The sequence below is a fragment of the Otolemur garnettii genome, unplaced genomic scaffold (genome assembly GCF_000181295.1).
Source record: "Otolemur garnettii isolate 467f Iridium unplaced genomic scaffold, OtoGar3 scaffold00063, whole genome shotgun sequence".
Lineage (NCBI taxonomy): Eukaryota > Metazoa > Chordata > Mammalia > Primates > Galagidae > Otolemur > Otolemur garnettii.
Genome location: NW_003852458.1, coordinates 8,662,328 through 8,683,181, shown reverse-complemented (window position 1 = coordinate 8,683,181; position 20,854 = coordinate 8,662,328). Strand labels below are relative to the sequence as shown.

General features: G+C 38.0%; 1 protein-coding gene and 1 long non-coding RNA gene across 2 annotated transcripts in view; one reads left to right on the top strand and one right to left on the bottom strand.

The window, feature by feature from the left end:
- The window catches only part of PLCXD3 (phosphatidylinositol specific phospholipase C X domain containing 3), a 164,612-nt gene extending 159,283 nt beyond the window's left edge, over nt 1-5,329 (top strand). The window contains exon 3 of the mRNA XM_003792956.3: nt 4,262-5,329. Within this exon, the coding sequence (XP_003793004.1) occupies nt 4,262-4,415 (154 nt within the window). The 3' untranslated portion in view covers nt 4,416-5,329. The remainder of the gene's footprint in view (nt 1-4,261) is intronic.
- Nucleotides 5,330-6,385: 1,056 nt separating this feature from the next.
- Nucleotides 6,386-20,854, bottom strand: part of LOC111726383 — a 79,553-nt gene continuing 65,084 nt past the window's right edge. The window contains exons 3-4 of the long non-coding RNA XR_002774167.1: nt 8,141-8,311; nt 6,386-7,357 (exon numbers count right to left, since the gene is read on the bottom strand). This is a non-coding gene — a long non-coding RNA (uncharacterized LOC111726383). The remainder of the gene's footprint in view (nt 7,358-8,140; nt 8,312-20,854) is intronic.

The following is a 20,854-nucleotide window of genomic DNA, read 5'->3' as shown; positions in this document are numbered from 1 at the left end:
CTTACAAAATAGGACCGAGGGAGGCTGTTTTCACTCTCACCCGCCATGTGAGGACACAGTGAGAAATCTCCATCTCTACGCTAGGAAACAAGCCCCCACAAGACACGAAATCTGTCAACACCTAAACCCTGAGCTTCTCAGCCTCCAAAACTGTGAGAAAGAAATTTCTGTCGTTTATAAGCTGCCCAGGTTATGGTATTTTGAACCAACTCAGGTAGTCTTATACCTTGAAATTGTTAGATTGGTGCTATTTTATTGCCATCAAAGCCACTTGTCAACTTCTCATCATCTGTCCAACACTAACCATAGTCAGGAGTTTGTCAATTAGCTGTAAATCGTACATTCTCAATGGCACTATTTCTCCCGAGGGGGCAAACGTTGGTTTTTAAGAGAGAAAATAAAAAACGTATTCCTCTTATCTAAAGCACAGTATAAACACAGATACATACACGGATATGCAATCTATCTGTAGTATGAGAATTTCATGGAGGAACAAGGCAAATAGGAAAAAAACAGTCAAAAATGTCCTTGAGGGACAATAATGAAAAAAAGGTTAAGATCCGCTACTCCAGATAATTGTGGTAACTTCAGTAGCATTTGCTAGTTTTAATCCACTATAGAGCGTCTCTCTGTTTATCCTAATTGTACTTAAGACTGTCTGAGTATTTGGGATTTAACTTGGTGCTATTGCTTCTTCTGTCTTTAGTATCATATTGACTTTAGGAAAATGTGCCTGAACAGAAAATAGAAATAGTCCCATGACTCAGAGGAATGATATTTTAAATGTAATACTCATATTTCATCTGAGGACTACAAGCTATTCCAAAAGAGTGCTTCATCAATCCTCCAAGCAATCTATTTTATGGAAAAACAGAAAAGAACACTCTTGTGCTCTCCTGCCCCTCTCCGTGGAGATAACAACTTGTTCTAAATCCAGGCCAAGGGACTCTGATTTCAGAGTCATCGCAGGCATCTTACGAGTTATTTCTATGCTGGTTCTGGTTCTAAGGTGGGAGTTTAGCTGCTCAGCAACCTCCCATGGCCTCCTACCCAAGAGATCTAGCAAACGAGCCGTTCAGTTAGGGCTAATACAGAACCAGTACTGAGCTCAGCACCGCTCTTATCTGCTCCACCTCTCCCCTCCCAAGGTGAGTGTGTCTGTGAAAAATCATTGTTTCAATCCATGCCCACAGGAGAGAAAAACACAATTAAACTGAAGTGGGGGTGGGGAGGAGGTGGGAGCGGGGAGGGGGAGGGAGATTGGTGTTCTGTCACCTGACAGGCACAATGTAAGGGCACATGGCACACCTCCTGGGACAGGGGCACAAGCACAACTGGGATTTTATCTAACAAATCCAAACAGTGTAACCTAATCATCTGTATCCTCATACTAATGTGCAATTTAAAAAAGAAAGAAAAATCATTACTTCCAGGAAACGCAGTAGTTGTGGTACTTTTCCCACTGCTTTCTCTAACATGTGTGGACAGGTGATGCTGCACCACCTGCCTCACCTGCGCTGGCAAGGCCAGAAGAGAAGGCAGCAGATGCAACCCTGGGTGGCTGCACACGCATCGCCCCAGCAGCTGTCTTTCTAACAGACTCGAAAGCACTTGTGTCTGTGCTTCAGGGATCTACGTTTTCATTTTAAGATAGGGTTCTCTCCTGAAACTATTGCTGTGGAGACCGGATTTCCTTACCTGCTAGGCTATTTTCTGAAGAAATTGGGCCCTTCAGATCCATGTTATGCTCTTTTAGAAGCAACTGGATCATCCTTTATCAGGACAATGTATATAATAAAAATGCATTTACTGGAAATTATGAATCAGGGATTTTTAATCTTGCACTACCCAAAGAATTAGTGTAGTCCAAGGCAGGTGGCACAGTTTTGCTTGGATGGGTTGAGTTTCTTTAGACTAATATGCTTTCTCAGGACTGGTGAAATGTACATGGATTGCACTTCCTACTTCAGCCTCATTCAACTCTTTTAAGTATTCAAAAGGAGCATGACTTTCTTCTTTCCTTGAGTTTCACAACACTGGCCTGATTTTTCACACCAATGGCCCTGATTTTCCTACTTCTATACCTACTTCTCTTTGCCTTTTACTGACTCTACTTTTCTACCCTTAAACACTATTCATCTTCAGATGTTCTCCTCCCTTCTCCCTCCACATAATCTTTCCAGGTCATCTTATCCACTCTCATGGCTTCAGCTGTCCTCTACATCTGATGGCTTATGTGTGGCTCTCTGTCCTGAATGCCAGATCTGCATTTAACTGCCCCTTAAGATCTCATCTCATGTGTCCCAAAGTGACCTCAAAATCAACACGTGTAAGACTGAACTTATCACCTCTGCTGGAAAGCTTTCACTCCGATGATGTCCACCTACCAGAATACGGCTAGAAATCTAGGTGTAATTCATAGCCTCTTCCTTCTCCTCCATCTACACCCAATTCCACACCTGATGTTGTTTTGTCCTCTCAGTCCCTTTCAGATATATCCATGGCAGGTACTGCAATTCAGGCTACCACTACCTCTGGTCTGGGTGACTATTTGCTGTTCCTCACTCTAGTCTTGTTCTCTCTCAGTATCTCCACTAAAAACAAACCAAACTCTCTCAATCACAAATCTAATTACGGTATTCCCTGATTATCAGTTTTCACTGGTTATGCATCTGACAAGCCACTCTAATGTGTTTTTTTCCTTCTCCAATATCTTTCAAGACTTCCTTAAATCTCCATGCAACTTCTTTGAGGTTCTTAGACTTATTCTCTCTTTCTCTCCTTATTTTCTAGGAATTTAATGTTCACACTTCTTTGTTAACACACTATCATCTCTCTGGCCTCAGTTTATTTATCCCTCTATCATAGAAACCTCCCTTCCCAACCCCCCTCAAGTTACAGCAGACTCCACTCCCTGTGCTGTCCTAGATATTGCACACCATCTACCCCACCACCGTGTGCATCTGCCGGCATCCCCTCTCCTAAGCACACAGCATGCTTCTGTCAATGAATCAATAAATGAAAAATTTCCTCCACTTGAAAATGTGTTGCATCATCCTCCATCACCCATTCCCACTTTTACCCAGCTAAATCTTAATTTCTCAATATTCAGCTCAGGGAGAATTTTTCTGAAAGGTTTTACCTGGTTTTCCAGGCTAAGGTAGGTGAGTTTCCTCTATGTCCCCATGGTAGTAAGTGAGCTCTCGTAGTGAAAGGCAGAGCACACTGCACCTCTGCTCAAGATCCTCGAAGCCCCCATTTGACTCGGAGTAACCTCAAAGTTACAATGGTCTATAGTGTCCTTGTGCTCCCATTTCCTCATTGGCTCTCTCCTTCATCTTTTATTGCTCTCTCCTTCCTTTCTCTAAGCTTAGGCGTACTACCACTGTGGGCCCATGGCAGTCGCCAGAACGCTTTCCCTAGATATCCATGTGACTAGCTCCTTCAGACCTTTGCACAGATATCTCCTTCTCAATGAAGATTTTTAAACCACCATATCTTAAGTTTCAATCTGCAACCCTCCTCCTCATCTGCGTACTCCTAATCCTCCTTTCTTTGCTCAGATTTGCAGCACCTAATCCATCCTATCAAACCATGTCATTTACTAATGATTATTACATATTGTCAGTCACTTCTTATGAGAATGTAAGTTCTACATGGGCAGACATTTTTATCTGCTTTGTTCACTCAACTTTTCCGGGTACCTACAATGCTGACTGGAACTTGATAGGTGCTCAAGAAATGTGTTTGAAGGAATGAACCCTGATCATACTATGCTATAATTGTCTTCCTTGTCCACCTGCCTACCAAAAAACTGTGACCTTTTTGAAAGCAAGGACTTTTGGTATTGTGTGTATGTATGGTATCTTAGCATACTTCCTGAAAATAGTCTGGAAATAATAAATGTCAAGTGGACATGTTCATTTCTGACCTCACTACCCAATAGCTTTGCAAGATTTGCAATCTACCATGTTACTCAGAATATAAATGGAGGAATGTTGTTTTCTTAGTGCAGAAGCTTCATTGTAAACTACACAGTACATGAGATGTTGAAAGTTGAAGAGTCCAATAAGGACCAATATAGTGAACATTTCTCCTGCAGAGAATTCACCATGTCCATTTGGCCTTCATTCCCCATCCATACCTGTACTTGGGGCATTTATATTAATTAGTTAGAAAATGAAAGGGAAGTCTGAGAATTGTTGAGCTTGAAGAATAATGCCTTTCTGTCTATGACCTCTCTTTTTCTTTCCTTTCTCAGAGCTCTTCCTGCCATGATGCAGTGGGTCCGCACGCAGAAACCAGGAGAAAGTGGCATCAATATTGTCACTGCCGATTTTGTAGAACTTGGTGATTTTATCAGCACTGTCATAAAGCTCAACTATGTCTTTGATGAAGGAGAAGCCAACACTTGATAGCACTATTTGGAATGTCCATGAATATGATAGAGGAGATTCATTGTATTAGGCATATATCTGTAAACACTCTGATCTTCCTATTCCACTGAGTCTTGGAAGAGATTAGGGATGGTAGTGGGTGGGAAAAGGGGGAAACCATTTTTTCAGTGATTGTAATCATAGTCTGTATTACTATAAATATTTCATTTCCCGTTTGATGAGCAAAATCTACTTCTAGTGATAGGGATAAAAAAGATAAGTGAATTTTCTTTTTCAGAATTAGTGTTTGTAATGTACGGAGTGTTTACTTGATTGTGTTCTCTAATTTCAACCTAAGGCTTCTACACTGTGTGTGACCTCTAACCTTTCCACTCCCTCGCTTGCTCTTTTCAATCAAACGCTGTATGGGATTCAAACCAATTTGATGCCTGACGTTATGTGTATTCAATTGTCGTATTGAAATTTATTTGTTTTGTGGGACTTGGTATAATATTCTGTAGTCATCTGCAATTGGGCAATCAGAGCTTAACTTTTGGTCATAGAAAACCTGCCTCAAATCAATTTTCCTGCATCAGTAATATTTGAGGCCATAATCAGTGATTTTTGTGTTACATGAAAATAATAGTGTTTCATAGTATTTCTATTTAAGGCAGCTAGAGAATAAACACTTTTTTGAAAGAACCATGAATGCCAACTTCATAGTGAATAATGGCTGGAGATGAGGGATGTGGATAGCATTTTGATTCAGTGATCTCTTAGTATTGCCCTGCAAAGGTCCTGTCAATTACAAAGTACAGCAAGTGTTTTAAAATCCAACACCTTGAAAAGCACTCTTACAAAATCCCTCTTAACATTCTCTTGATAAAACAAATAAAGGAAAGGAAAAAAAGAAACAACTGACAAGCTGCACAAGCTTTCCTACCAAACTGAGATATTTTTGAATATGTAATTCTACATCTCAGATTGTGAGGAACATTTCTCAAGAAGCTTAAGTTCAATTTTTCAACTTGAAGAGAGGAAAGAAGATGGGTGGCAGAAGGAGTGAGAGCCACGATTTAGAAACCGTGTTTATGAAATCACAAGGACTTACGAAATATCTTTAGGAAATTCTTGAAAGACCTGTGGTCTGGGAAGATTTGTTTAAAATTAGCACTGAATCATCACGTCTGGGTTTCATTCTATCTCGGGGATGAGACTGAGGCAGTGGCAAAAGTTTCACGCGAAGTTTCTGTGGCCTACCATTTGATAGTTCAGGTCTACACAGAAGAGCAATGATAACACATCTTTGAGTGCTGCTTCCTCTTTGGTGTCTTTGTGATATTTGACAATTCTAGAAAACATCCTAAGGAGAGCACAATAATCCTTACCTATATATCTCACAGGAATACTGTGGGGCATATGAAAAATTGTTAAATTTGCTGAAATTCTTAGTATTATGAATGATTTTATTTATTTTCATATTTAGAAATAATCACACCTCAATAGTTTCCTGGGACGATAGAGTCCATGCCAAGTAGCATTATGGAGAAATAAAAGCATGCCCTCGGCTTTTAATTAATTTAAATGCAGCACATATGGCTTCATCTTTTAAACCTAGATAAGGGAGTTGATTTCAAGATTATCTGTATCAAGATTATAAATAATCAAGAGTTGACTTCAAGATTATAAATACTTATTATCAGAAAATAGTACTTTATTAGCAACTGCAGGAAGAGAAATTGTTTGTGCTGAAAAGAATGTTCCTGAGGTGTGTGTGGGTAGGTGTGATGGACCAAATATCATGTACATACACACAACAGGTATTTTAAATGTCCCAGTTGTGTGTCTCTATCTTGCCATCCGCGATATACCATCATATACCCACTTCCGTGCAGGCAGACAAATATAAATATACACAGACACACAGAGATAAGGACAGATACAGTATAATTCTTTTCAAATGAAAACATCGATAACATTAAATAATTTAACTTTAAGACTGAAACCCTTAATAACATGTGGGAAAGAGTAAGAACTTTGAAAGTAGAGTTGTTGATCACATTAAAATAATTTTGCCAAAGAAAAATCTGGCTTGAAACATAATTGTTTATGAAATATAGTTATTTTCATCTTTCATTTTCTCTCCTCTTATAGTTTTATTGTCTTTCTATCTGCCATCGTTTTACGGGGCACTATATGAATTTACAAGATTATGGGTTTGTGTCCTGTAAATTTGCTTTGAAGACAGACTTTGTCTTTACCTACCTATCCATTTCTCATCCCTCAGGAGGATCTTTAGCCAAGCACACTCTCAATGACACAAGGACTTAACTTATATAAGTATGATGGAAGACAGATTTTTTTCAACATATTAATGAAAAATATAATATGGAGGTAACTATGTTGTATTTTCTTGAACTTAGATGCTTTCTTATAATGCTTTCTTTGGATTAACTTTGTTCTATTTGTCATCTGGGTGCTGGAAAAAACAAAGAGGCTGAGGCTTTAGAATAATTGTTCAGTTTCTTAACAGAGGACAGTTTTTTATTGCTGTTAATGATATGCACCCATCAACCTTGGTAGACAAGAGGTACTTTCCTCTCATTGCTGTGGTTCCTATGTGGACGTACAGTGCCTATGTACCAGGCACGGAGAGTAAATGGATTTGCCTTAATTTCTAAAGGGGGGGGAAGAGGTAGGAGTGAACTGTGGGTCCTCCAGACTGCTAGAGGGAGAGCTCACCAGCAGGGGAGAGGGGAGAACGTGCCTTTGGCTGTCTGGAGCACACATAGGGAGCAGGCTGTGGGCCTTCAAGGAGTGAGAAATAGTGCCCTGCCGTGGAAGCTCACGTTTGTCTTAGCTGGGCATTGTCTTTTCAGAGCTAGGAGCACAAGGGCTACAAATAGGCCCCGAGATGGCAGTAGATACATCTTGGTGCACTTTTTCTTTTGCTTGTTTCTTAAGACTTTATTTCATAGGTCCTGCAAGGCAAAAAAAAAAAAAAAAAGGAAAGAAAGAAAACCAAAAAAACCAAAATCAAACCAAAACAAATTTAGAAACAAACAAAACCTAGACATATGTAGTACAATTCAACCTTTCCTCCATCTACAACAGGAAATCGACAGAGTGGGTGGGATGAGGGGAAATATGCAAAGAGCCTCGTATTTTCCTGTCTGTAATTTGAAGGACCAATACGGTAAATACAGGTCCCTTCATCATCCTTTGTGTCTCCCTTATTACTACACAATCATGTGAATGCAGAGATGAGGGGGCATCTTTTATAAGCCTTAGGATATTCTATATGGTGACCTCAATATTCACTTTCAGCCATACTGGGAAAACTCCCTTTTCATGGAGCGCCACCTAACAGTGAATGTATTAGAGCATAAAGTGTTTGGCATGCAAGCACCTGTGTATAGACACACGCACACACACACCCCACTGTACATTACAGAAGTTGAAACTGCACTCTAATCAATCTGAATCTATTGCCATTTTAATATTTACAATCAATATCACCTATGTTAGTAGCCATAAGTATAATTTAAATATTTTAATACTTGAGAAAAGAAAAATCACTCAAAAAATGATGAAAAATGAGACCATCAGAGACAAGAAATACCTGCCCGCAACACTATCAATTATACCCCAAGTTGGAGAAGCTAAGCTAGGGTTAAATAGAAATTACAAACACGCACACACCTCTTCACTTACAGATGTTTTAAGTTCCTTTGAGGTTCTCACATGTATTTAGCCAGAGTTACCTGTTCAGGTTCTTCCCTGTTCGGATTCCAGACTAGAAAGCTGGAAGTCTCAGGAAATGTGTGTTTCCACAAGTTTCTCGGTTCTGCAGTTATCCAATAACTCAATCTTCTAAATTTTGACGCCTCTGCCAAACAGCATCTCCATAGGCAGGCTGCTCACATTTTGAATTGCTAAATGAAAATAATGCACAGTGTCCCTCAGGATATGCTAAACAAGGTTTTTAAAAGCATTGTATTTTACAGCACTTTAGTCTTTTCAACTAGATTTCAGTGGCATCATGGTGTAAATGCTATATTTGCCATAACTTATTGGTGGCTCCTGTGTTACATAGAGTTTCAAAGCTCTAAATTGTTTTCCCAATGACAACAATAAAATGTTCTGTAGAATTTGTAAAACATGTTGATTGAATCTGTTTAAAATTGTGTAATTTTTATTTCACTGTGGTACTATTTTGTAGATAGTTCTAAATGTATATTTGTATGAGTCAAAAATACATGGTTTTATGTGCTGTGTGAGTGTGAGTATATTGTATCTTATCAAAAATCAAACATCCTAAAAAAAGGGCACATTATGATTAGCCTTAATTGGTTGCCATTTTTGATGTTATTTTTGCAATTTGGATTTAAACAGACATTATATTTCTGTTCAAAATGGCTCCTTTAATTTTGTGAGGAATGTGCTTCAGAACTGATAGGAGTTCCACAAGCAAGTTGTGCAGCTGGTGGAGCACCAGGCTTTTCAAAATGGTCAAACATCAACTAACTTTTGACTTCACGATCGTATAAATAGAGTTTTACATTCACCTGTATCAGCAACAGAACCAGTACACCTCTAAAGATGCTCTTCCCAACATGAAACCCATTTTGCTGTAGGGACAAGTTTTCCATGAAATTTTATTTTCTCCGAGCCATTACTTCTTAAAAATTGAATCTTCTCGGTTATGATGAATTGCCTTGGCGCTCTGAGAGCCGCTAACGGCTCATTAATATTAGGTGGTTCCAACATGGTTCCTTTCTCTAAGAACAGCATGCAACCCTCTTACAGCTTTTCTATCTGCTGTATATGTGGCCTACCACTAAAAAACTTATGTCTAATTTGGAGATCTACATGGGTTCATCCTAGGAGCAAAAACTCTGTAACCTTTGGAGTCAGGAGTGGTGGCTCATGCCTAGAATCCAAGCACTTGGGAGGCCGAGGCAGGTGGATTGCCTGAGCTCACAGGTTGGAGACCAGCCTGAGCCAGAGCAAGACCTGGTCTCTAAAAATAGCCAGGCGTTGTGGTGGGCACCTGTAGTCCCAGCTACTTGGGAGGCTGAGGCAAGAGAATCACGTAAGTCCAGGAGTTGGAGGTTGCTGTGAGCTGTGACACCACAGCACTCTACCAAGGAGCAACAAAGTGAGACTCTTGTCTCCAAAAAAACCAAAAAACAAACAAAAAAACACCCCTGTAACATTTGGTCTTGGAATGTGGGTATATTACTAATATTTTCATTTCCATCTTTTCTTTATCCTCAATTATTTCTTTTCAATATTTAGTGCTGCCAGATAAACTATAGGCCATCCAGTGAAATTCAAATTTCAGATAAACAATGAATTTTTTTAGGGTTAGTATTGCCCATGTATTTCATCAGACATACTGAAGAAAATGTTGCTTTTCTAAAATTCAAATTTAACTGAATATCTCTTGTATAATTTTCCCTAAATTTGGCCACCCTAATCATATGCCTTTCTATCCTTTTTAGTTGGGCTACCTATAGGGGGTGAGATCTACCTCCCTCCATACTCCTATAGCAAGATACCTCATGACGATATTATCCTTCATGAAGGAAAGTATCGGGCCATGATAGGTTCTGCAAATGGTTAATGAAAGACCGGCTCAAACACAGCTGGAATAATCAAGCAAGTATCTTTAGTATCATACGTACAAAATTTATCTTAACTTGCCTATCATAAGGCCCAGGGCCTCCTCACTAATACCTCAAGTAACATTCCTCAGTAATTTGAACATTACACACACCACATACTTAAAATTCTCCTGGAAAGTAGTAGTACCTACCAATTTAGTTCTAGCATTTTGTTTAAAATTCAAGTCATTTTCCTTTCAAAGAGGTAATAAACAAATCCATTATTCCCTCCAGTAATACCCTACCACAAATATTTTTACCAAGTTAGAACTGGTAATATATAGAATTATAGAAAATTTACCATAGAAAGGAACTCTGTTCACTACTGGAAGAAGAGATAAGAAGAGGCTGAGTGAGGTACAGACACAGGTTGGTCTCTTCAGAACACTGAGGCGGGGAGCTGGGCCAGAGATGGGGAACAGAATGTGACCCTAGCATCCACCGTCTGACAGAGATTTGATGAAGCAAATTATAATGACCACCACTTTTTTAGGACTTGAAACCCAAGAACCCCCAGAATATGAACAGTGAGATAGAAGGCTAGTTTCTAGAAGAGTCTGCAGAGAAAAAACCATGTTGGAGTTCCTGAAATCAAGCTTTCAAATACTATTGTTTCCAACAGTGAATTCTTTACAGCGAATTCTTGAGTCTGAATGGACATTTAGTTTTGAAACATTTTTTGTAGCTACCTCTTTTCTTGAAATTCCTATCAACGCTCTAGGAAAACCCAAATCCCTTATTATAATATTTCCATCTCACAACTCATGCTTGCACAGGTTTGTGTTAATTTGCTTCAGTTCTAAAGGACGGAAATTTGCAGAACTGGTGACATTTCCTTCATTAGACATCAGAAATTCACCAGAGGGAGACAGATCTGTGCCTTCTCTTTTTAGGATTTGGTCTTTGATACTTTAATAAATGTGGTGTAATGAAATCCATGCCTAAAGTCTGTATAGCAAATGTGAATTTTTTTGATAAGATTGTGTTCTTAATGTAAAAACAATTTCTTTGTATTCAGTGAAATGCCTAATAAAGTCCTGGTACCAATTATCTTTTTTTTTTTCAATTTCATATTCATCAGTGCTTCATTATTAGCTTAAAAATGGATTTGTTAAATAGGATATGACTCAGAGCATCAGAAAATATAACTCTTTTTTAAATATATGAATCATCATATTAGAATTTCCTCCATAAAAAGTTATATTCTCCATCAATAAAGGCAATTATTCAATACACTTAGCTTCTAATATTATCACACAGAAAGCCAATCAACATAGTTGTATCGAATGAATATAGTACATTAATATTTTAAAACATCATCTCTAAGTTAAACCTAAAGAAATTCTACTTTTGCTGAGCCTCCACTGAACCTAATACATGAGACATTATTTTGGAAATAGAACTGCCTTTGTATTTCACCAAATAGACTCCACCTATTGGGGTTCAAATCAATCTTTAAAACTAAAATGAAGTATTTTAATACTATTATAAAGACAGCACAGAAAGTAAATATGGTCTATGATTATCTTTAGGTTTGAACTTGGACATAAACCCAGGAAAAGACCCTATTTGCTATATATACTAGTAGGTTCTTGACATTAGACCTAGTTTTCTATTTATAAAGTTCCTCGTTCAGGAAGTAGTATATGTCTGCAAATACTTCACATAATTATATCTGTGTGTCCTTAACATAATGCTGTTATAACTTCACCAGAGCTGTTGTTTGCCATTCAGCAAACATTTGTCTACTATGTGACAGGCTCCCGGATAAGCACTACCAAACATTTCTGAAAAGTTCCTTAGGAAAATGGACAAAGAACATCTTTGGTAGTTTCTCCCTCAGATTAGCAGGTGGCACTATTTTGTCTCCTAAACAAGAAAACTAGTGTTCATTCTCAAGCATCTTTTCAAAGTAATGCCCCAGATGGTAAAATTGCTTGAACCTAGTTATTCTTGAAAACCTGCGAAAAAGGGAAAATTTTCTAAAATAAGTATACTTGGCAATAGATTGCTCATGGCCACAGTTAGTGAAGAGTAGAATACCTCCTCTCTTTTCCTGGCATGACCTTTGCTACTATGTACAGGGCACTGTGTGCAGGCCATCTACTACCTCATAACTCTAAAACAGAAAAAAAAGAGGCTCCATTCCTTCTCCTTTCTCCCCTCACCTCCAGGCTTCAGGTAAAACTGATTTTGCTCCACAAGAGGGACTGACTGCATGCCTTAGCAAGTGGAGTTTCTATCTCAGCTAAGCCAACTGCATATTAAAGAAGTATAGCCCCCACCCAAGGTAAAGATGGGGTTGCTTCCTCCATCAAAGAAGCAAAAACATCATCTGGGATAGAAGAAGATTTTTTTTTTTAGGCAGAAAAAAATTTTATACCATGATAGATCGTTTCAACATTGGCTCTCAGCATGTGGTTCAATGCATTTTCTTAGTAATAAATCATAACAGTGACAGCATAGGAATTAAGTAGCAAGGAGCGAACTTAAATGTCATGGGTCACTGCTGTGATATTCAGTCGTCAGTTCTGTGGATAGAGATATTTGTGGAAACATCTGAAGCTATTAGGCAAAAGTGAACCACATAAAATTCTAGAAAGCAAGATTTAGTCCATAAGTGACAGGGAAGGGAGAGTATTGGAGAACACCAGTGCTGGAAGTTCCCAAGAGTCCTGGGCAGAACTCTTACTCTCTATTCACACTTTCAGTTCCTCATAGGAACGTGTAACCTTGACCTCCTGGAGTCATACTGAGAAACCGTTAAGGAAAAGTCTTTTGCCTCAACACAACAACTCAGCTATTATTAAACTGTACTTTCATTTGAAAGACAAAAGTGTGCCTGTGCACTGCTTTTTATGTTGGCATGAGGGTAAGACAGAAAATACTAATTTAGGATTAATAATCCTTTTCTCATTGGGCAATAAGAATAATAGTCTTTGGTTGGAACATTGAAGGTAAGAGGTATATGTTAGCTAGTTTTGCATTCCCATGGTATGGACGATATTAAAACATATTTGGAAGCAATGAAATGAAATTATGGCTGGTTCTGACCAAATCAAACAGTGGACAGGTAAGTACTAAGTACATGTTAAGTGGTGACGGTAGTTCAGACAAGTACAAGGCAGTATCCTGCATCTTCTGTGTTCCTTGAAGAAATATGGAGAACATGAGGAGAGTTCAGAGGAACATACTCCATGTGTACAAAGATATGTCTCTTCACTGTAAAGTCAACTCGAAATCTTTGTGAAGAATATTCACCCAAGGGACTTGGCTTACAATGCATCTATTTAAAAAGAACTGAGAATGGCAGGAGGGAGAGATTACATTTTGAGTTTCAATAAAATCTCCTGTTAAATTTTCTGTGCCATCATTTCTTTGTAGATACAGATAGAGTTGCATAAACATGTTAATATAAATGGCACAGACTCCTGCTTCCACACAAGACCCCTGTTCACACACCCCCCTTTGGAAGACTCTTACTTTCCTCACACTTTTCTGAGCCTCCAGAGAATGTTTCCTGTAGGCTTAAAATAAAATGGCATGGCCTCTGGCTCTTGGCTTTGGCTACTTTCTCATCTAAATGTCCATTGCCATCTCCAGTCTCGGCCCCTTCTTCTTGCCAGACCTAGTGATCTGCCTAGCTGACACTGCTTATCTCCATCTGGGCATCACGTCAAAGCAGAGTCTCAGTAACCAGGGAGTGAGTTGTCTGTGGCCAGTGAAGCTAAGTGAGGAGCTGCTTTCCCTCTCTTTATGTTGCAGTCCTGCAGAGGGGCCTGCGTGCTCTGATAACTACCCAAGATCCAAAGGGAAAGCTACTTTCATTTTTAGATATAGCTCTCATTCTCTGTCTCTCTCTTCCCTCTCCCATATTTATGGGCTGGAATTAGAAATGAATTCCAGTGACAGCCACAATACTATTCTCCAAGTCATCACTCCCCTCTGAAGATCAAGTTTTTTTCTAAGCCAAGTCTATCGTGCTGGCTTCCCAATCTCTGGAGACATTACCCTTGTAGATTCCTTAATTCTTATACAAATAGGCCTCTGATAGACACTCTGCTCAGTTCTGTTATTTGGACTCATTTTTGGCCCCCAGAAAGTTTAAAAGAATCAGCAGCTCCTGCCAGCAGTCATCTCTGCACATCCAGGAAAATGACAAAATTGAGTAGGGGGCTTTGAACTTGGGCTCCCAGATTTTCCTTAGGAGTATTCTTCCTTCTCTTATTTGCTCCCCCCACCAAAGAAAACTTACTCTCTCACAAAACATAATAGAATGAGCCATGAAGTGTTTCCTTTAAGTGAACAGGTAAAAGTTCTCAACTTCATGAGGTAAGAAATAAATATCATATGCTGAGGTTTTTAAGATCCACCGTAAGAATGAATCATCTATCTATGAAACTGTAAAGAAGGAAAAAACAATTGTGCACAGTATATATAGGGTTCAGCACTACACAACAGAGGTCTTGGAATATATTCCCTATGGATAAGAGGAAACTACTGTACTTTCACACCAGGTTACAATTTGAGATTCTGAGTGGTCATGGATTTTGCATGCATAAAATTTAGCCCATTAAAAAATGGTATATATCTTAAAGAAATACTGGAATAATCACCATGTGCTACAAAAAAAAATAAATGCATCATCAATTCTTCTTTTGATAGAACCTTCTACAATTTTGTGGGTCAGTTGTTTGTTGAACTTAAATGAAAAAAGTATAAAATCAGTAGTGCCAAAGAAGATGAAATATTTGGGAGTTTACCTAACAAAGGATATGAAAGATCTCTATAAAGAGAACTATGAAACTCTAAGAAAAGAAATAGCTGAAAATGTTAACAAAGGGAAAAACATACCATGTTCATGGCTGGGAAGAATCAACATTGTTAAAATGTCCATACTACCCAAAGCAATATATAATTTTAATGCAATCCCTATTAAAGCCCCACTGTCATGCTTTAAAGATCGCAAAAAAATAATACTTCTTTTTATATAGAATCAGAAAAAACCTCAAATAGCCAAAACATTACTCAGAAATAAAAACAAAGCAGGAGGAATCATGCTACCAGACCTCAGACTATACCATAAACGATAGTGATCAAAACAGCATGGTACTGGCACAAAAACAGAGAGGTAAATGTATGGAACAGAATAGAGAACCAAGAGATGAACCCAGCTGCTTACAGTTATCTGATCTTTGACAAGCCAATTAAAAACATCAAGTGGGGAAAAGATTCCCTATTTAACAAATGGTGCTGGGCTAACTGGCTGGCGACCTGTAGAAGACTGAAACTAGACCCACATCTTTCACCATTAACTAAGATAGATTCTCACTGGCTTAAAGATTTAAACTTAAGACATGAAACTATAAAAATACTAGAAGAAAGTGTAGGGAAAACACTTGAAGAAATTGACTTGGGCTAAAACTTTATGAGGAGGACCCCTCGGGCAATTGAAGCAACATCAAAAATATACTTTTGGGACCTGATCAAACTAAAAAGCTTCTGCACAGCCAAGAACACAGTAAACAAAGCAGGTAGACAACCCTCAGAATGGGAGAAAATATTTGCTGGTTATGTCTCCAACAAAGATTTAATAACCAGAATCCACAGAGAGCTCAAATGTATTAGCAAGAAAAGAACAAGTGATCCCATCTCAGGGTGGCAAGGGACTTGAAGAGAAACGTCTCTGAAGAAGACAGGTGCAAGGCCTACAGACACATGAAAAAAATGCTCATCATCCTTAATCATCAGAGAAACACAAATCAAAACTACTTTGAGATATCATCTAACTCCAGTAAGATTAATCCACATCACAAAATCCTAAAACCAGGGATGCTGGTGTGGATGTGGAGAAAAGGGAACACTTCTACACTGCTGGTGGGAACGCAAATTAATACGTTCCTTTTGGAAAGATGTTTGGAGAACACTTAGAGAACTCAAAATAGACCTGCCATTTGATCCTATAGTTCCTCTACTAGGTATATATCCAGAAGACCAAAAATCATACTACAACAAAGGTATTTGTACCAGAATGTTTATTGCAACCCAATTCATAATTGCTAAATCATGGATGAAGCCCAAGTGCCCATCGACCCACGAATGGATCAATAAACAGTGGTATATGTACACCATGGAATATTATGCAACCTTAAAGAAAGATGGAGACTTTACCTCCTGAATTCATGTTTACATGAATGGAGCTGGAACATATTCTTCTTAGCAAAGTATCTCAAAAATAGAAGAAAAAGTATCCAATGTACTCAGTCCAACTATGAAACTAATTTATAGCTTTCCTCGAAAGCTATAACCCATTTATAGCCCAAGAATAAGGGAAAAGGGGAGAGGAAGGGGACGGGAGGGGAGAGGATGGGTGGACAGAGGGTGATTGGTGGGACCACACCCATTGTTCATCTTACAAGGGTACATATGAATCTTTCTAAATGTAAATGTCTTAACACAATAACTAAGAAAATGTCATGAAGGCTATGTTAACCAGTTTGATGAAAAGATTTCAAATTGTATATAAAACCAGCACACTGTACCCCATGACTGCATTAATGTACACAGCTATGATTTAACAAAAAAAAAGTAAAATAAAGTTTAAATTACTTCTATGTAAAAACTCATTTGAAATATCTTTTTCTTATAATGTTGACAATTTGACAAAGAAATAAAAGATCTGAATATCAGAAACTACATTCTCTCATTTTTATGTAACTTTAAAAAGTAATGGTTTAACATACTCTGCTAAAATTATGTATCTTTTTCTTCCAATTTTTCTCCCATTACATTTTTCTATAGACTTCTTAAGTAGAATGAATAAATGATCAATAATTATATATATATATATATTTTTTTTGTAGGGGTTTTTTTTTTTTTTTTGCAGTTTTTGGCCGGGGCTGGGTTTAAACTTGCCACTTCTGGCATATGGGGCCGGCACCCTACTCCTTTGAGCCACAGGTGCCACCATCAATAATCACATTTTTTTTCATTTTTCAACATGTTGCACTTCAGGAGATATAACAGAATGAAAGCTGTGTTGACAGATTTGCAGAAATGGCATCCACTTAGTACAAGTTTATTGTCTTATTGTCCCCTGTAGATAGTAACAGACTCTGGTCTCTTATTAGAATCAAACAAGCAGACAGGAACCACACTAATTTTAACAGGGAATGTTTAATACATAATTATTAGCTGGCTTGCTGTCTCGTGCCTGTGTTCCTAGCACTCTTGGGAGGCTGAGGAGGGAGGATTGCTTGAGGTCAGGAGTTTGAGACCAGCCTGAGCAAGAGCAAGACCCCATCTCTATCAAAGATAGAAAAGATTAGCCAGGTATTATGGCAGGCACCTATAGTTCCAACCAGTCAGGAGGCTCTCTTGAGCCCAAGAATTGGAGGTTGCTGTGAACTAGGCTGATCCATGGCACTCTACCCAGGGTGACAGCATGAGACTCTGTCTCAAAAAAACTTCATTAATATATAATTACTAACTGTAACAGGGGTTGAAGTAATAGGGTATTGGCTCACATGAAGTAATGAGAACTAAACGAATAAAGAATAGAGAAACCACAGAAATAAGGTCTCCACTCTTATGGCTGGAAATCCCAAGAAGAGGTCCCCCCAGGGCTGAAATCCATGCTTCTCCGGGAAGGGCACAGCTATGCTCACTGGATGTCAGAAAAGGTGCTGAGGTGTTGTTCCAGAGGGACCTGATGGCAGTCTGCCCTGTGACAAAAGCCATCCAGAGGGACATGCCATGTCTCAGAATTCATTTCAAGGTAAGGGTTCAGGGGAAATTGTGCACAGGGATATGCCCCTCCAGGGATGCTCTGCTGTACCTAAAGGGGTTCCTGGGGGAAGCTGCTGGCCAATGAGTGTTTCTGGGCACTATGTACTGCATTGGCTGGGCACTAGAGATGCTGGGCATTGAGAAACCCAGCGCTAGAAAAACCATCTGGAGGGGCCTGGCAAGAGGAGAAAACGGACCAGGAAGAAAATAATACTTTGTTTCTCTAATTTCTTTCAAGTCCTCCACCAGTAAAGCATGACATTGTTCCAGGTGACAAAGAAAATCTATTCATATAGGGCCTGACTATATTTTCACAAGGCAGGCAGTGAAATGTAAATTTGGAGCTAAGGTGACCAACTGATAACTGGCACATCTGGTTACCATCTTCCTACTTTAAGAACTCAGTTCAGTTATCTTTCCATTGTTTAATGAGATATTCTAGACTTCTAGGACACTAACTTTTCTGATGAAGAGACCATCTCTCTTAACTATCTGAATGCAAAGGGAACTGCATAATACTGGAGGCTAAATACCCAAATATTTCATCTTATATGTTCTATTTGCACAACACTTCAATATGATGACCTTCAATGCTTAGCCTATTACAATGCTTTTTACCTTTGAAATGACCAAAACTGAAATTATTATTACCTAAAATATTATTTTTTTAATTAAAAAGCCTTAGTTGTAGTATATGTGCTTTAAATTATTTTTTCTCACATCATACGTTTCCTACCATTTAGGATACATTGTTGTTTTCTGATAAACCTTAACACTAGAAGATTTAAACTTTAGGCAGAGTTTATCAAGCATCTTTTATGTACTCGTGTTTTCATTATTATTGCTTATCAAATATTTACCCTTTGAGGTTAGGTATTATCAATCTTTATTTTAGAAATGAAGAAACCAAGATTTCAAAAACCTGCTTATGTCCGCACTAGACAATACATGGTTGAACCAGGATGCAGACACAGGTATATCTAGATAAGTGACTCTTCAGTATTCCCTAATGTCCCCTGAAGAAAGTAATACCAGTGATAAGAACAAAAGTATTAAAGAGTTGTGCATCCTCCTCTTACCTTCGATCACAATTGCAGAGAACATTATTGCTTCTTGAATTAGAATAATAGTTAAAGCAGATCGATAATGATTATTTTTAATAACATAAATCATAACTTGTGATATGTATCTGATCTTTTCCATTTTACCTCCTTGTATCCACATCCCGTTTTCCTCCACAAGTGGTATTCATAAGCCTTCTTTTGCCATCACTGCCTGACTCACAAGGAACCACTCTTACCATTTATGAAAGGGCATAACAAAGAATAAGTTTGTTGCCAACCTTGTGATTATTTCCATGGAGATGTCATAGAATAGATCGATAAAAGGCAATTTAGAAGAAGAATAGAGAAGCTGTGTCCACAAACGCCTTGTTGGCCAGTGTACATTAATGATTCTTTCCACTCAGTGATTTGCTTTAGGATCCACCTAGGAAATACTCCACCCTATCTTTGAATGCCTGCAAAATGTGATTATTTGACAAAAGAGAGGTGCAATCTATGCATCTATTAGAATGTTCCACATATTTAATTCAAAGCATACATCAAAACTAACCATCTCAGTTTTAAGAATTTATTTATTGTTTATTATTATTTTTTTAGAGACAGAGTCTTACTTTGTCACCCTAGGTAAAGTGCTGTGACATCACAGCTCACAGCAACCTTGAGCTATGGATTTGCTTGCCTCAGCCTCCCAAGTAGGTGGGACTACAGACGCCCGCCATAATGCCTGGCTATTTTTTGTTGCAGTTTGGCCAGAGCTAGGTTTGAACCCGCCACCCTCAGTATACGGGGCTGGTGCCCTACTCACTGAGCCACAGGTGCTGCCCAGTTTTAAGAATTTATATGAGTAATTCACTACTCAAATACTTATGGAATGCATACTACATGACAGGCTGAGGGCACAACAGGGAAAAACCTAAATCTCCTAGAGCTTAAAGCAGTAAATGAAACAAATAAGTAGTTTTTATGATATAGTAGAAGATTATATGGCAAAAATAAAACAGTCAAGAGGGGATAGGGACCATATAGTTAGACGATGATAATCTTATTTTTTCCTTTATTTTTTTAATTATTATTTTTTATTTTCTCTATACATGTACATGTGTTTATTTGGTTTCCATCTTTTGCCTTCACAAAGTTAAAGAGGCTTAAAATTTAATAACAATAACAATGTTTAAGATGAGGATTAGAAACAAAAACCACGTAAAAAACGAACAAAGATAAATACAATCAGAAAAGAAATCAGATGATTGCTGCAACAAAGTATTGAGCAATAATAATAATAATAAAGCAAAAAAAGGTAACATTCACATTGTCAGATAAAAGTATGTCTATCATAGAATGCTTCGACTCTGAGATTCAGTACGAAGTCATCAGTTAACTTCTTTTCTCTTTCCAAAGTCTCAACAAATAGAGACTATTTATTTTTATAAATAAAAATAGAAGATAATTTCAAAAACCAGATCATGCCAAATCTTATAGACAATAGAAAAAGAAGAAATGCTTTAAAATCATTCTACTTCATCTGGATATACCTGATATTAAAATTGGAAAAACATACATTATTATAAAAGGAAATTACAAACATATCTCACTTATAAATGAGGATGCAACATCCTAAACAACATATTAGCAAATTGAATTAAAACTTATTGTTTAAATAATGTACTTTGGTCAAAATTAAATCCAATTTATGTGAGAATTAGTCACTATTTTCTTTTCTTTCTTTTTTCTTTCCCTCACTCCTCCCTCCTTCTCTCTCTGACTGCTCTTTCCTTCCCCCACTCCAACCAGGTCATTAATTATCCTCATGTTAAAGTTGAATACATTGGATTCATGCTTCTCCATTCCAGTGATACTTCACTAAAAATAATGTGTTCCACTTCCATCCAGGTTAATACAAATGCTGTAAAATCTCCATTTTTTAAATGGCTGAATAGTATTCCATGGTATACATATA